This window comes from Oryzias latipes, chromosome 13 (genome assembly GCF_053564925.1).
Source record: "Oryzias latipes strain Hd-rR chromosome 13, Olatipes_Hd-rR_3.1".
NCBI classification, from domain to species: Eukaryota; Metazoa; Chordata; class Actinopteri; order Beloniformes; family Adrianichthyidae; genus Oryzias; species Oryzias latipes.
The window spans coordinates 7378993-7393033 of record NC_136249.1 but is presented as its reverse complement, the minus strand read 5'-3'; the positions used below and the strand labels follow the sequence as shown (position 1 = coordinate 7393033).

General features: G+C 44.5%; 1 protein-coding gene across 3 annotated transcripts in view; it reads right to left on the bottom strand.

The window, feature by feature from the left end:
• LOC101154967 (von Willebrand factor A domain-containing protein 5A) overlaps window positions 1–2026 on the bottom strand; it is a 45947-nt gene extending 43921 nt beyond the window's left edge. For all 3 annotated transcript variants that reach the window (XM_023962076.2, XM_023962077.2, XM_023962078.2), the window contains exons 1-4: window positions 1918–2026; window positions 1662–1725; window positions 1030–1232; window positions 725–947 (exon numbers count right to left, since the gene is read on the bottom strand). In XM_023962076.2, the coding sequence (XP_023817844.1) occupies window positions 725–947; window positions 1030–1232; window positions 1662–1701 (466 nt within the window). In that variant the 5' untranslated portion in view covers window positions 1702–1725; window positions 1918–2026. The remainder of the gene's footprint in view (window positions 1–724; window positions 948–1029; window positions 1233–1661; window positions 1726–1917) is intronic.
• Between the last annotated feature and the right edge of the window lie 12015 nt (window positions 2027–14041).

Below are 14041 nucleotides of genomic sequence, written 5' to 3'. Positions count from 1 at the left end.
TTGTATTTCTTCAAGATAATCAAGTGTGAATTAAATATGTCTACAGACAAACAGGTAAACAAGAATGAGTATCAAATCCATTCACATGTTAGTTTCCTAAAGTTCAGCTCACTGTTGTTTTTCCACATCCAAACAGTCCAAAGGGGACATTCTTAGAACATTCCAGCACACTGTGTGGTCACATGACTCTTCTAAATTTAAAGTGTTTCCACTGGAACGATGGACAGATCCGTTTTTGCTGTCATCACATGTGTGTTGTCCATAGTGACGCAGTCTTTGACGTTATGGTGAAACAAATTGACTGTGTTTCAATCCAAATTGTAAATTCTAATCTTGATAGAATCATTTTATGTCATTTAGAAATGATGTCATACGTAATGGTATCAGCGGATTTCATTCAGCCTCTGAATCTGTAACTTAATGTAGTCCCTTATAGTTAGTCTCCAAAATGAGACAAATGCTGACAAGTCTGACAGATCTTCATGAACGGGAAGGAAGTGTATTTTTTCAGATGGATTCCTACAACATGGTGAACCCAGCTGAGGGAAAACCCCACAACCTGCATAAGCTTACCTACCATCAAAGTGTAGCATTTGAGTTACAAAATAACACATTGTAAATCAAGTATCATGTTCATCTATAGACTATGTCTTATTTAAAAGTGTTTTGACAATTAGGATTGTTTGAATATTTATTTGAACAACAAATCTTGAGGTTTTCATACCTTGAGGTTGGTAGCGAGGGTTGAGCACAGCAGGCAGACAGAACCTCAGCGCCCCATCAGCCTCCACAGCCAGCTCAATGACATACTGCAGCCTGATGGAGGCGCTCTCCCCTGGAGGCAGACTGCCCACACTCAGAGAGAAGATATCAGGACTCTGCTCACTCTCCTCCAACAGGAAGGCCTGCTGCCCTGAGCTCAGTGCATCGTCATACTCCTCACGAGCCTGCAGCAAACGTCAAACATGTCAGTGATGTTCACTGATCTGCAGCTGCTTTACAGAGACGGAAGCTTTCTGTCCACATCACCTGCTGCTTCTCCTTCAGCTCAGCTACAATGTGTGTCTGTCCAATGTCAGCACTGAAATGACACACAGCAGCATCTCCAGGCAGAGGGAAGACAAAAAGCGCTTCTATGGGTTTGTCCTCCTTGTTCTGGTAGTTCAGAGTGGAGATGACTGTAGCCACATGGTCCTTCACCTGCAGCTCCACCTCCACGCTCTTCAGAGGAACTGAGACGGCACATCAACAGACACAGAGAGAGCAGAGATATTGCAGTTTAATCAAGATCAAAGATTTTTGTGTTTAATATTCCAACTCAGTCAAAAAGAAAGAATCCAGCAAATTGAATTAGCTAACTTTCAAATATTTGTTTGATTGAAAAGTCCACTAAATACTTTAATTTAAATGTATTCCATCTTCCTTTATTTATATCTCTAAGTCCACCAATTGTTGCTGCAGCTCTACTGAATCTTTCCTAATATCATAGTTAATGTGTTGCATATTGACCATTAACCATAAACAGTTTTTCTAGCAGACTTAAACTGATTTGTGCTTTGAAGGAGAACTGTTTTTGTGGTTTAGAGAACGTGATTCCAGAAAGATTAGTAAATAAAGAACTAAAATCAGGTCATTTCGTCTGTTTCCTAACAGGTCTGTACCTGGGTTCTTCTGGGCAGTAAGCAGACCACAACGATTCATCTTTGGATCTGTTCCACAAGAGAACTAGACAAACAGGACAAATAAAGAAACATTTATTTAATCTTAGTAAAAAACTCATTTCAGACTTTGATTTACAAACAACTTTCTTTTTTTCAAACTACATCAGTCAGTGATTTATTCCTCCAATGTTAATATTTTTGAGAAGATTTTAAAAATATTTACTGATAAATATAAAAAGAGACAAAAAGTGTTTACCTGTGAAATGTTCCTGCAGCTGAGTGATCAGTCAGTCAGATCAGAACTTTTCTTCTAAAACAGGATCTGTCTACAGTGCTTCTTCATACAGTCAGAGTTTGCTTGTTTCTTCCAGCAAGCTGCCCCAAAGGGGTGGAGTTTCCGATTTCACCTAGATTTATATAAATAGTTGATACACAAGTATGAGGATTCATTAAAAAAAAACATGTAAAGGAGCTACAAATGCCAAATGATAACTTAAGTAATAAATAATGTTTTATATTTAAGGACTTAAATTGATTATTTTTCCAAAATAAAAGGTTTCATTTATTGATTTAACTTACGCTGAGAGCATTCTCCTCTGTGCTCCTCTTATATTGTAAAATATAAGCTTTTTAATTAATGAATATTTTTGGTAGAAAAAACTGCCATTTTTTAAGAAACAACAATCATCAAATATTGTTTAGAAGTTACAATCAGGGAATAAATTTGTTACAAAACCATAGGAAAAAGCAGATACTTTTACAAACAGCTATAAAGATCTTTACCAAGAATCTTCTGTAGCACAATATTTACAAAATATAAATGTCCCTGAACTATCTGATACAGTAGCCAGTTCAAGACTGGGAAATCCGGCAAATTATCTTATCCCTCTGAAACAACAAATGCCCTGGACCAGACGGCTTCATTAATGAATTTTATAAATTCTTTAGTGATGTGCTTATCCCACTGTTGGTGGATGCTTACCAATATGCACTGGAAGTTAAAATGATGGAGGCAGCCAGAGGTGTACCTGATGAGATGTGGCAGGAGGCATGTACGGAGGCGCACCTGGCCACGAACTCAAACACATGGAGGGAGTTTAAATGGAAGATAATCAGTAGACTTCAGGACCCCATACATTGTCTCCAAGATGAATCCTAATGTACCAAGTGTGTGCTGGAGGAACTGTGGATCAGCAGTGCCCAACTACACACGTGTTCTGGAGTTGCCCTAAACTGCAAAATATTTAGGATGAGATGTACAGGATTATTAAACAGATATTTAAAGTCGATATACCAAGAGACTTAATGGTGACTCTCCTTGGTATCATCCCAGCACAGATACGAGGGCGGACAGAATCATACCTTCTAAATGTACTTTTTACAGCAGCATTAAAATGTTTCACAATTAGAAGGAGGAAAACAGAGCCACCCTCTCTAGTTACCTGAATCCAGAAAGTAAGAGAATTCTTTCAAACAGAAAGAATAACTTTCCTACCAAGACATCAAATGCACACATTTAACATAAGATGGGGCCAAGCAAAACGCTTGCTACTGTCATCAGCCTAATAATACCTCTAGCTAGTCAAATGCTGGCAGGTTAGATTTCCTTTTTCTGTTTTAGGTAAATAGTATTGTGGTAATTCAACTTCTTGTGTGTGTGTGTGTGTGTGTGTGTGTGTTTGACTGTACTTACTGTATTTAGGTTGATTACAGTGGAAACAATGAAGACAACTATGTATAGTGCTCTGTTGCAAAATGTTTGAATAAAGTAAAAAAAAACAAAAGCTTTATTAGTTTGATTTCTGAGTAGTTTGTATTGTTCTAAGTGTTTTGTTTTACATGTTTGAAATAAATCTAAATCCAATGAAATCTTTTTTCAACATGAGGAGTTGTGAATAAAAGGATATCACTATTGTATATGAAGTGTCTAGGTCGGTTGAAGATGCAGGATTGATTGTAAATGTGTTTGAGAGGCTGAAGAATCTCTATTCCTCTTAAACTAACTTGCGTATCCCTCCACTTCCTTCACACTCTCACAACCCACCTGTGACGTTAGTTCCCACAACCTACTTGTGAAAATTGTTCTGCACAGTTAGTTTCATTTTGGATTGCCAGCTTGTTTTTTGTGGTTAGAATGTTGTGTAGGGGAAACATTGTGCAAGCTCTTTCTTATAGAAAAAAACATGTGTGACGATCAGGTACTTTTGTTTTCTCATGAAAGTGTGAACATGAACAGATCTACAAGCACCACTTGATCTTTAATGTACAGAGAGTGGGCAAACTGTTAAACCCTTAGTTTCTTTTCTGTAAAAAAAAAAGTCAATCCAGCTTGGAAACTTGTGTAACATTTGTATTTTACTGAGCATTTTGACAATTCTGCCCTAAATTGGTCCTAATCTTACCTGGAGTCAAACATAGACTCCACTTGTCAGGTTTTCTTTATTATATCTATGAAGTTCTTTTCTACAATTCCAGGATTGTGCCAACTCATTTACCACAAAGAATGAGCACAAAGTAGAACACAAATTTTAAATCTGCTCCGTGTAAAGGAAACAAACAAAACAGACAAGAAAGTCTCACCTTTGCAGTTTGTGGTTTTTTTGTGTGAGACGGGAATCTCATTTTGTTTTACTTGTGTGAAACTTGCCAAAGAGATGTGAGAACAAAACTGGTGACAGGATAAACAAAGTTTGCACATAAATTAACTCTGCAGCTTCTCAACTATCTTCTTTCAATGACCTGGAAAAATAAGTAAATGTGCTGTAGACCAACTTACCAGTGAAAAGGAGTTTCTTTTTTGGTTTACCCTTTTTTTTAAAAAAGTCCATCAAAATTTCTGTCATCTCAGGAGGTTTACGGTTACAGGAAAAACTTTTATAAATAAAACTCAGGTTAAAAGAAGCAACACATAAACTAAAAAAATAAAAACAGGATAAAAATGTTTACTGCTGCTACAGATTTAATTTAAAAGTAAAAATTCAATTAACAATATTTGGAAATTTAAGACCTTTGATCAGTCCCTGTTTTCCTTCTTAAAGTTGGCTTTTAGGAAAGAAAGATAATCTTTGATTTGTTTCCTAAAATGTGTATAAATAACCAATTAAATATTTGTAGAATGCATTGACAGACATTTAAACTAAACACATCTCAAAGGGTAAATTAAATCCACAAATGCTCATTCACAACTTTAATATTAAAAGATCTTTAAACTTCTTTTCTTAAGCCTTTTAGAGTAAACTATATCCATATATGTAACTATATGTAACTCCAAGATGGCACCGTGAAGGACGCCTGTTGCCATAGCTCCTGTAAACCTTGCTGTAATCAAGTTTGTAATCATCTTTTTTTTTCCTTTTTTGCTTTTTTTTTGTTCTTCCGTCATTTCTGTTTCCTGTCATTTTTTGCCCCTTTTGTCATGGCCATTGTTTACACGCGCGACAAGTTGCTGGCTCTGAGGGAGTCTAGCCTGTTTCATGGAGCTCGGCATGAGATTCCGAAGGAGATACGGCAGATACGGCAGATCGGGACTCACATTAAGATGAACAGGAGGATATTTAAACCTGTTGTGCCTGCAGTCATTATGGGGAATGTTCGCTCACTGGCCAACAAGACTGAGGAGCTTACGACGCAAACGAACACCCAAAAGGAGTATCGGGAATGCAGCCTACTGAGCTTCACTGAGACGTGGCTGCACTCCCACATCCCGGACAGCAGCGTCGCGGTTCCCGGTTTTACGACTGTGAGAGCGGGCAGAGAAGAAGAGTTGAGAGGCAAGGGATGCTGTAGTATCGCGAGACCCAGCGAGACGAGTGTGGTGAGTCGACTTGGCGGCGCGTAAGCATTTGAACAAACATTTTTCGATCTTGTTTCATTTTTCTGCCATATTAAAATATTTTCAGCAAACTAACATAACCTGTTAAGAGTATTAAGCTTCTGTCAGCCTGGAGGACCTGGAGAAATTCATTGACGAGTGTTACTATACCTGCGTCATGGTGAAGCCCAAAACCGCCACCACCACCCCCTCCGCCAAGCGTGAACGGCCTGAGGACTCTCCCGGGGCTGTCTCCTCTCCAGGCAGCGACGTGAGCGATATCCTGGATTTGATTGATAAAAAGCTCTCCAGCTTTGATTGCCACCTCAATTTGCTGGAGATCCTCCATAGAGAATTTCAAGGTCTGCGGGAGTCTCTGGAATTCAGCCAGCAGCAGGTGCGGGAGCTTGCAGCGGAGAACCAGGCCCTCAGAGAGACCGTCAAGACTCTGGGCAATGACACCGCCCGTCTCTCCGAGGAGAACCGATCCATCAAGGAAACCCTCCTGGATCTTCAGTCGAGGAGCATGAGGGACAATCTAGTGGTCGCGGGGGTTCCAGAGGAGGCAGGAGAAGACCCCGAGGCCACTGTGAAGTCCTTCTTGGAGGTCCACCTGAAGCTCCCCAAGGTGTAGGTGCAGAAGATCTCTTTCCACAGGGTTCACCGCCTCGGAGGAAGAAGGTCCGACCACCAGCGCCCGCGTCCTATTGTGGCTAAATTCGAACATTTCAAACAAAAGGAGCTGGTGAAGGGCCGAGGCCGGGAGCTGAAAGGAACGCATTTCAGCGTTAATGACCAGTTCCCGGCAGAAATCCTCCGTAGAAGGAAGATCCTGTTCCCGCTGAGGAGGAAGCATCTTGCTGCTGGTTCTAGAGCGATTGTGGCCGTTGACAAACTGTATGTGGACGGCCGGCTGTTCCGGGACCCGGAGAACACCCCCTGGCTGTGCTGAAGGCTTTCAGATCCCCGCTGAGAACATCTGCGCTGCCCAGAAGAAACCCGCTAAACTTACTTCAATGAATGGAAAACCGGATCATCAATAATCCACACCTCGATCTCAGGAAAACAGTATTTTTTCTTCACCTCAGTCCCACTCATGTTTCTATTGTTGTTTTGTTGTTGTTTTCGTTTTCCCTTCTATCTCTTTTTTTCTTTCCTTTCCTCTCCCCCCCCCCCGCTCCCCCCTCATCATATGTAAATCACCTGGAAGCAACTCATCCTCGGTAAGTATTTATCTATGCACGGAACGGGCGCGCGCGCACACAAGCGCACACATGGGCGTGCACATGCAATCCCGCACACACACGCCGACATACTGCAAACACCTCACACAGGCTCTCATAGGACGCACGCGACACGCAGCTCACATAGCCAGAAAACGTTTACGCGCACACATGCACAGCGTTTCTCTGTCACGTGCAGCGGGTTTGCAATGCGGGCACGTGCACACGGACTGGCACACACGCATTACTTAGCTTTACACCTTTTCAGTCAGAGCAGTTATGAAAAGTCTTAATATCGTTAGCTGGAATGTGCGTGGACTTGGCTCTGAGCCAAAGAGATTGAAAGTGTTAAATCACCTGTGTGGTCTAAAAGCAGATATAGCCTTACTGCAGGAGACCCATTTATCGGATTCATTGAATCACCTCCTGTGCTGCTTACAATTTCCAGTCATATATTCTGCCAGTTACAACTCCAAACAACGAGGAGTTGCTGTTTTAATTAATAAAAATCTTAATTTTACTCATAAGGATACAGTTACTGACCCAGAAGGCAGATTTGTAATCATTAATATATCCATTCAGAATAAGGACTTTTGTATAGCGAGTATTTACGGCCCTAATTTTGACGACTCTTCCTTCTTTCACAGATTCTTCACCTCACTCTCAGTTCCCTCTGACTCCACAATCATTATCGGAGGAAACGTCAACCTTGTTTTGGACCCTGAACTTGACAGACTCAGCACATCAGCAAACCAGCGCACATGGCGGTCTGCAAGTATTCCAAAGCAGTACATGAATGATCTGGGTCTCTGCGACGCGTGGCGCTCATGTCATCCAAGCACTAAAGGGTTCACCTTTTTTTCTCCAGTTCACCACTCACACTCCCGTTTAGACTATTTATTAATCAGTAACTCTCCTTTAAAAAATATTCAAAGTTACAATATCCATCCAATTATTATCAGTGATCATGCACCAGTCTCTGTAAATATCGCTAGGGAAATATCCACACCCTCAGATACAACCTGGAGGTTTAATACGTCTCTGTTAAAGGATCAGGAATTTCTTGAATTCTTTAAAAAAGAGTGGGCAACCTTCTTAGACTTCAACAATACTCCAGACATCTCACCATGCCTTCTTTGGGAAACAGCAAAGGCAGTCATGAGAGGGAAAATCATTTCTTATTCAACGCACAAAAACGCAAAGAGAAAGCAGATTTATTAGAACTAGAAAATAAAATCAAAACCCTGGAGACTGCTTATGCTGCTTCTGCACAGGAACACATTCTGGGAGATCTGAAAAATTTAAAGCTGCAGTTAAATGACATTAATAAACAAACACAATTTCAAATACAAAGGCTACGACTTGAAAGATTTGAAAACTCTAATAAATCTGGCAAATTTCTGGCTAATCAGCTTAAAATTAATAGAGAAAAATCATCAATCACCTCTATTATGGACCAAACAAGAAATGTCACTCACGACCCGGTCAAAATTAATAACGCATTTGAAAACTTTTATAAAAATTTGTACACATCACAGATCAATCCGTCAGAGCAAAGTATTGACTCATTTCTTAATAATGTAAACCTACCCAGGCTAAATGAGGATCAAATCACAAACTTAGACTCTCCGCTCTCGTTGTCTGAACTTCATGAAGCTCTGTTACTTATGCCCAATGGTAAAGCACCAGGGCCTGACGGCTTTCCTGCTGAGTTTTATAAAGAATTCTGGGAACAACTGGCACCAACATTTTATAAAACGGTCACATCTATCAATGAAAGTCAATCACTACCACCTAACATGAACTCAGCCAACATAATTCTTCTTCTAAAACCAGACAAAGATCCCATTAGTCCTTCAAGCTATCGCCCTATATCTTTAATCAATGCAGATGTAAAAATTATCTGCAAAGCACTAGCACAGACAATAGAAAAAATCACTCCTCACATAATTCACTTCGACCAAACTGGATTCATCAAAGGCAGACACTCGGATGACAATGTCAGTAGACTAGTTAATATAATAGACTTTGCCACCATTGAAAACCAGGAAATGACCATACTATCGCTGGATGCTGAAAAAGCTTTTGACAGAGTAAACTGGAAGTTCCTTATTGCTGCCCTCCATAAGTTTGGTTTTGGAGAAGCATTCATCAATTGGATCAAAATATTATATCACAACCCCAATGCATCAGTTAGAACTAATAAACAGACTTCAAACAGGTTTTTTCTTGGAAGAGGAACCAGCTTGGCAAGCAGGGGGCATAAAACAACTAGAGCACATAATTTTTGATAGAAGATTCACAACTCCCCAGGAACTTCAAGACAAACATGGAATTAATAACTTCTTGGAATATCAGCAACTTAAATCAAGTATTACTAAAAAGTTTAAATATAAAGACAACGATTTAAAGCTACCAGATGTAGTTACCACTTTGATTAATTTTTCATGAATAGAACCTTCTCCAAAATATACAAACTTTTATGTAATTTATATAACAATATTTCCCTTCCAACAACAAAATGGGATGCAGATTTGAGCATCAGCACAGATGAAAGCTTCTGGTCAGAACTCTGTCTAAACACCTTTAAACTGACAAAAAGTCCAAATTTGCAGCTAATCAATCTCAAAACTCTTCACAGAATTTACTACACTGGACAGAGGATGTTCAAGATGGGTCTCAGTAACTCAGACATTTGCGAGCACTGTGACAGTAATCTACCCGACAGCTACATGCACGCACTGTGGTTCTGCACACCTGTCCAGGCTCTCTGGCAGCAGGTATGTGCCAATTTATCGGTCTGGCTTAAGGTTTCAATCACTGCCTCACCGTCACTTTGTGTCCTTGGTGACATGAGTGCCATCGACATAGAAGAAGGATTAGCATCTATCATTTTCATAACTCTTTGTATTGCTAAAAAAACTGTTTTAATAAATTGGAAAAGCAAGAAAAATATAAATATAAGTCAACACAGAAATCTGCTGTTTGATCATATCAGCTTGGAAAAAATGTCAGCCCAAGGTTCAAGTAACTTTGAAAGAATTCGGACTCTCTGGTCTCCCTTGGCTGACTCCATGACTTAGGGGGTGGGGGGCCTGGTCGTCGCTGCTCCTTGCCCTTCTGCAGTGGTTTGGGGTGGGGGTCGGGGCCTCCGGTGTCTGGCGGGGGCGGTGGGGGCTCCGTTGGTCGGGTGGTCGGGTCCGGTGCCTGGGTGGGGCGGGCTGGGGCGTGGCATGGTCCTCTGGGCTTTGGTGTGGGGGGGCGTGGGGTTGGTGGTGGCCTGGCTTGGGGTGGTGGTCCCTTTGCCTGTGCTGGGGGGGTTGGCGGGGGGCCCTGCTTTGGGGGGGGGGGGCCCAGCGGCGCTGGGCGGGCTGACCATCTACACCTGGGGCTGGGATCGGCCCTTCCCTGGCTCTGGGACGGGACAGGACAACCCTCTTGGGGCCCCCGGTCACTCTGGGGGTCATCCGCTTCGGCTGCGGGGTCAGGGGTGGGGTGGGGTCCTGTGGGGGGCGTTCTGGGGGGGGGGGGGGGGGCACTATTGGTATGGAGCCTTGGGGGGTTGACGGGTCGGGGTCTCCGCTGAGGCAATCGGCGGTTGCCCCGGCCGGTTGGCTGCCTCGGTCCCGTAGAGGCCTGACCAGAGCTCTTCTAGGGCCGGCGCTTGGGGGGGGGGGGGATGGGCTTGCTCCGGGGGGGGGCGCCGCTTTCTGGCTCCTCTCTCTCTGTGTGGGGTGGGTGGTGCTGGGCCTGGGGTGTCGGCTCCTCGGGGGATGGGGTCCCTGGGCTGGGGGTGGCCTGGCCCCTGTGATGGGGGGGGGGGGGCTGGGGGACCACCGGGGGGACAGTCTACCAGCTGTCCCCAACCTACCCCCTTCCTTATATAACCTCATATTAGGGTGAAGGGGTGGGGGGGTTTAGCCTGCGATGCGCCTTGGGGGGGGGGGCTTCTTGGCAGTGGTACCCCTCCCATGGTTGCCGTATGGAGTGGGCCCCCCCTCTTTCGGTTTTATTGGCACCTTAGACATGTAGGGCCCATGGTGGGGGGATGCGTGGACATCACTGCCAGCAAGCAGTGGATGTCCTCCTAGCACCCTACCTGCCAATTTTTACCGTACCTTAGACATTTAGGGCCCCTTGGTGGGGAGGGTGAGGGGACATCACTGTGAGTAATCAGGAGATGTCCCCTCAGTGCCCTACCCGCCAATTTTAACTGCACCCCCCTTAGTACTCACACCCCTTCCCCCTAAAAATATACACTCCAACATATAACACACACACATGCGCACGCACACCCTCACAAACACACATACATGCACATACACATTTTGCAAGGAAGGTGGGACCTAGGACCATCTGTCCCCTACCCCTTTCCCTGGTGGGGGATACGGGTCCCTTGGCGACGGCTGCCGTGTCGCCTGGGTGCCGGTCTCCTGGGCCCGGCGGTGCTCTCTCCACTCGGGGGGGGGGGGGGTTTACATTACACCTGAGCAGGGGGTGTCCGTGTCCCTGGGGGTGGGTTCTGGTCCTTGCCCCTGGGCGCTGGGCCCCGCCAAACTTCCAACGGTGGCCGAGCCTGGTCGGGCCATGTTAACAACACCCCTTGTGGGACCTCCTTTTTCCCCGGGGTGTTCCCCTCTGGGGTGGGGTTGGCTGGCCCCTACCTTGCTCCTCCCTGGACCAACCGTGGGCCGGGTGGGTGGCTGCCTGGAGCGCGGAGCGGGTCTCCCTTGGGGGGTCCTGGCTCATACCTGTGGTTGGGGCGGGGGGATGCCCGGAACTCCTGGGTGGTGAAGGGGTGCTTGTCTGGGGCTGTGTGTGCCCTTCTCGGGCGGGGCCCTGCGTTGGGCTCTTCCGGCGCGGCAGGGGGACTGCTCTCCTGGTTGGGCTGGGGCGCCGCCCTCTTTCCCCCGTGCTTCCCTGTTCTCTGGCTCTTGGGGCCTAGCGGCGGTCCTTCTGGTCCTGGCCTGGGTGACGGATTTGGTCGCCCGGGGGGCGGTTGTCCCCTGCCTGCTGCCGTGTGGCGTTGGGGGGTTCCGGCTGCCGCTGCTGCTGCGGCGGGGGTCTGGGTGTGGGGGTGGCTGGGCGCTCCTCCTCCTTCTTTTCACATTCCACCATCCATTTTAGAAGAACATAAACACTCACCTGTTGACATGTGTACTACATTTGAACCTTACCGTAATGATAAACAACCAGTAAACTTGTCTGCTCTGTGCTGCTTCATGGTCTTACCCCCCCCCCCCCTCCCACTATTACCCCCCCCCCCCCCTCTCTAACATCCCTCTCTCTTCTTCCCTCCTTTCCTTTTCCGTCCGGTCCAACACCAAAGATTTTCAAACATGATTGAAATCAATAAAGTTTGGCCTCGATTACCAAAGGGGTTTATTCAGTCATGCCTTTGGTTTGTCTGAAGATTAATAACCCCTCTTGTTAAAGTAAAATATGTCCAACACAAGAGGCCGTCAGCTCTCATCTGTCTACCCAGCTGTTGGACAGGACAAGTAAAAAAAAAAAAAGAAGAAGAGGGGAGAAATAATAGGGAAAGTTGCAACCATAAAAATAACTGCGTTTACATGGGCAAAAGTAATCGGAAAGAACGCCTGATCGGAAAGAAAAAGTGTCATGTAAACGCGCTGTTCGGAATACTCTGCCCCGATCAGACTCGTTCGGATCAAAATTTCTTTCCGATCGAGATAGGTGGGTTATACCGATCGTTTATCTGATCGTGGGGCATGTAAACGGTCATTCCGATCGTGTGTCACTGCTGCTCTGGTTTACGTCATGCATAGATGGTGTTTCGCTGAGAGAAAGCTTTGGTGCTCATACGGGACCGACCAGCTTCTCTGCGGACGCCCCGTGAAAAGCGCCGCTCCACTCTCGCCCCGCTGGCTTTTCGCCTCTCTTACACACCTCACGAAGGTGATGCGGGGAAGGAGCGCCTCGTGCCCCCCGACGCTCACTCGATCCACTGGCACCTGAATGAGCAGAGCAGCTGGATTAATAACTTTGTGTCTGAGGGGAGGAGGATAATTTGTTACGTGTGCGTTTTGTTGTTTTGTTATGTGTGAGATTTCAGACTGCGAGCCGTCCCGCCGCTCTAGGTTAGCGGCTGCAGGACCCGGGAGGAACCGCCAGCACACACAGCAGCTTTGGGGCGGTGTGCGAACTTTTCAGAGTAGTAATGTCGCTCAGTCCTTAGAAACTGTTCAAACAATCACATGGATTGTGTTTCCAGTTGTGCCCTGACACACAGAAATTTCATCAGTTGTTGCTATCAAGACAAATAATTGAATTTAAAATAATAAATCAGAGATTTAAATATACATGTTTTGTGATAACACATACAATGACACAGGGAATAAATACAAGTGTAAGTAAAACACTTGAATGCTATGTAGAAAAACCTTTGTTTGAGATTTCAGCTTCTAGATTCCTCTTATATGGAAAGACCAGTTGTCTGCATTGCTCAGGAGGGATTCAGACCCATTTGTCATGGTGCCTGTCAGTCCCTCCTCCCCCTCCCCTCTCTGCTCTGCTCCTGACTCATCCCTGCTGTGACCACTCACCTCATCACCTGCCAGCTCTACTTAAGAAGATTCTTCAACAGCATTCTTCGCCAGTTCGTTACCCATTATGGTTATTTATCTGGTCTCCTAGTGTGCTCATGTCTTGCTTCCATGTTTTTGCCTCTGGCTAACCTTTGTTCTCTTGCCTCAGGACTATCATTCACGAGTGTCACCTGAGTAAGAAATCTCCACGAACAGCCGCTACGTTCCTGAAAATCCTGAGAACCGAAAACCACTTCAAGACCTCCAGTCACGCCACAAATCCTGTCTAATCCCGCCAAGACCTCCAATCCCGCCAAGACCTCTAATCCACAGTGTAATAATGGACAGATATCTTACACTTGTCTTACTGTTAGAATTTCCCTCCTGGATGTAACATTTGTCTTTTTAGCAGTTCTAGCATAAATGTTATAAAGCTTAAAATCATAACCTACTCAAATTAACAGTTTAGCACTTGTATATCCCTACATTCTCCACTTTTTTCTTTTAACCCCCCCCCCCTTTTTCATTTTCACACTTTTTCCCTCTCTCTTCACCCTGTAAAAAAAAAGGAAATATATTTGAAACACAAGATGAAATAAATAATTTATTTTTACTTTAACATGAAAACAACCAAGTGTCATCACAGCAGACACACATGTGACGTCATGAAAAAAACGGATCCGTCCATCATTCAAGTCTGACTTTGAATTGGAAAACTATGAACTTAACTATGTGAACAGAGTAAACAAAAAAGGTGGAGGAGTCGCAATATATGTGGAAAAAAATACAAAGTTTACA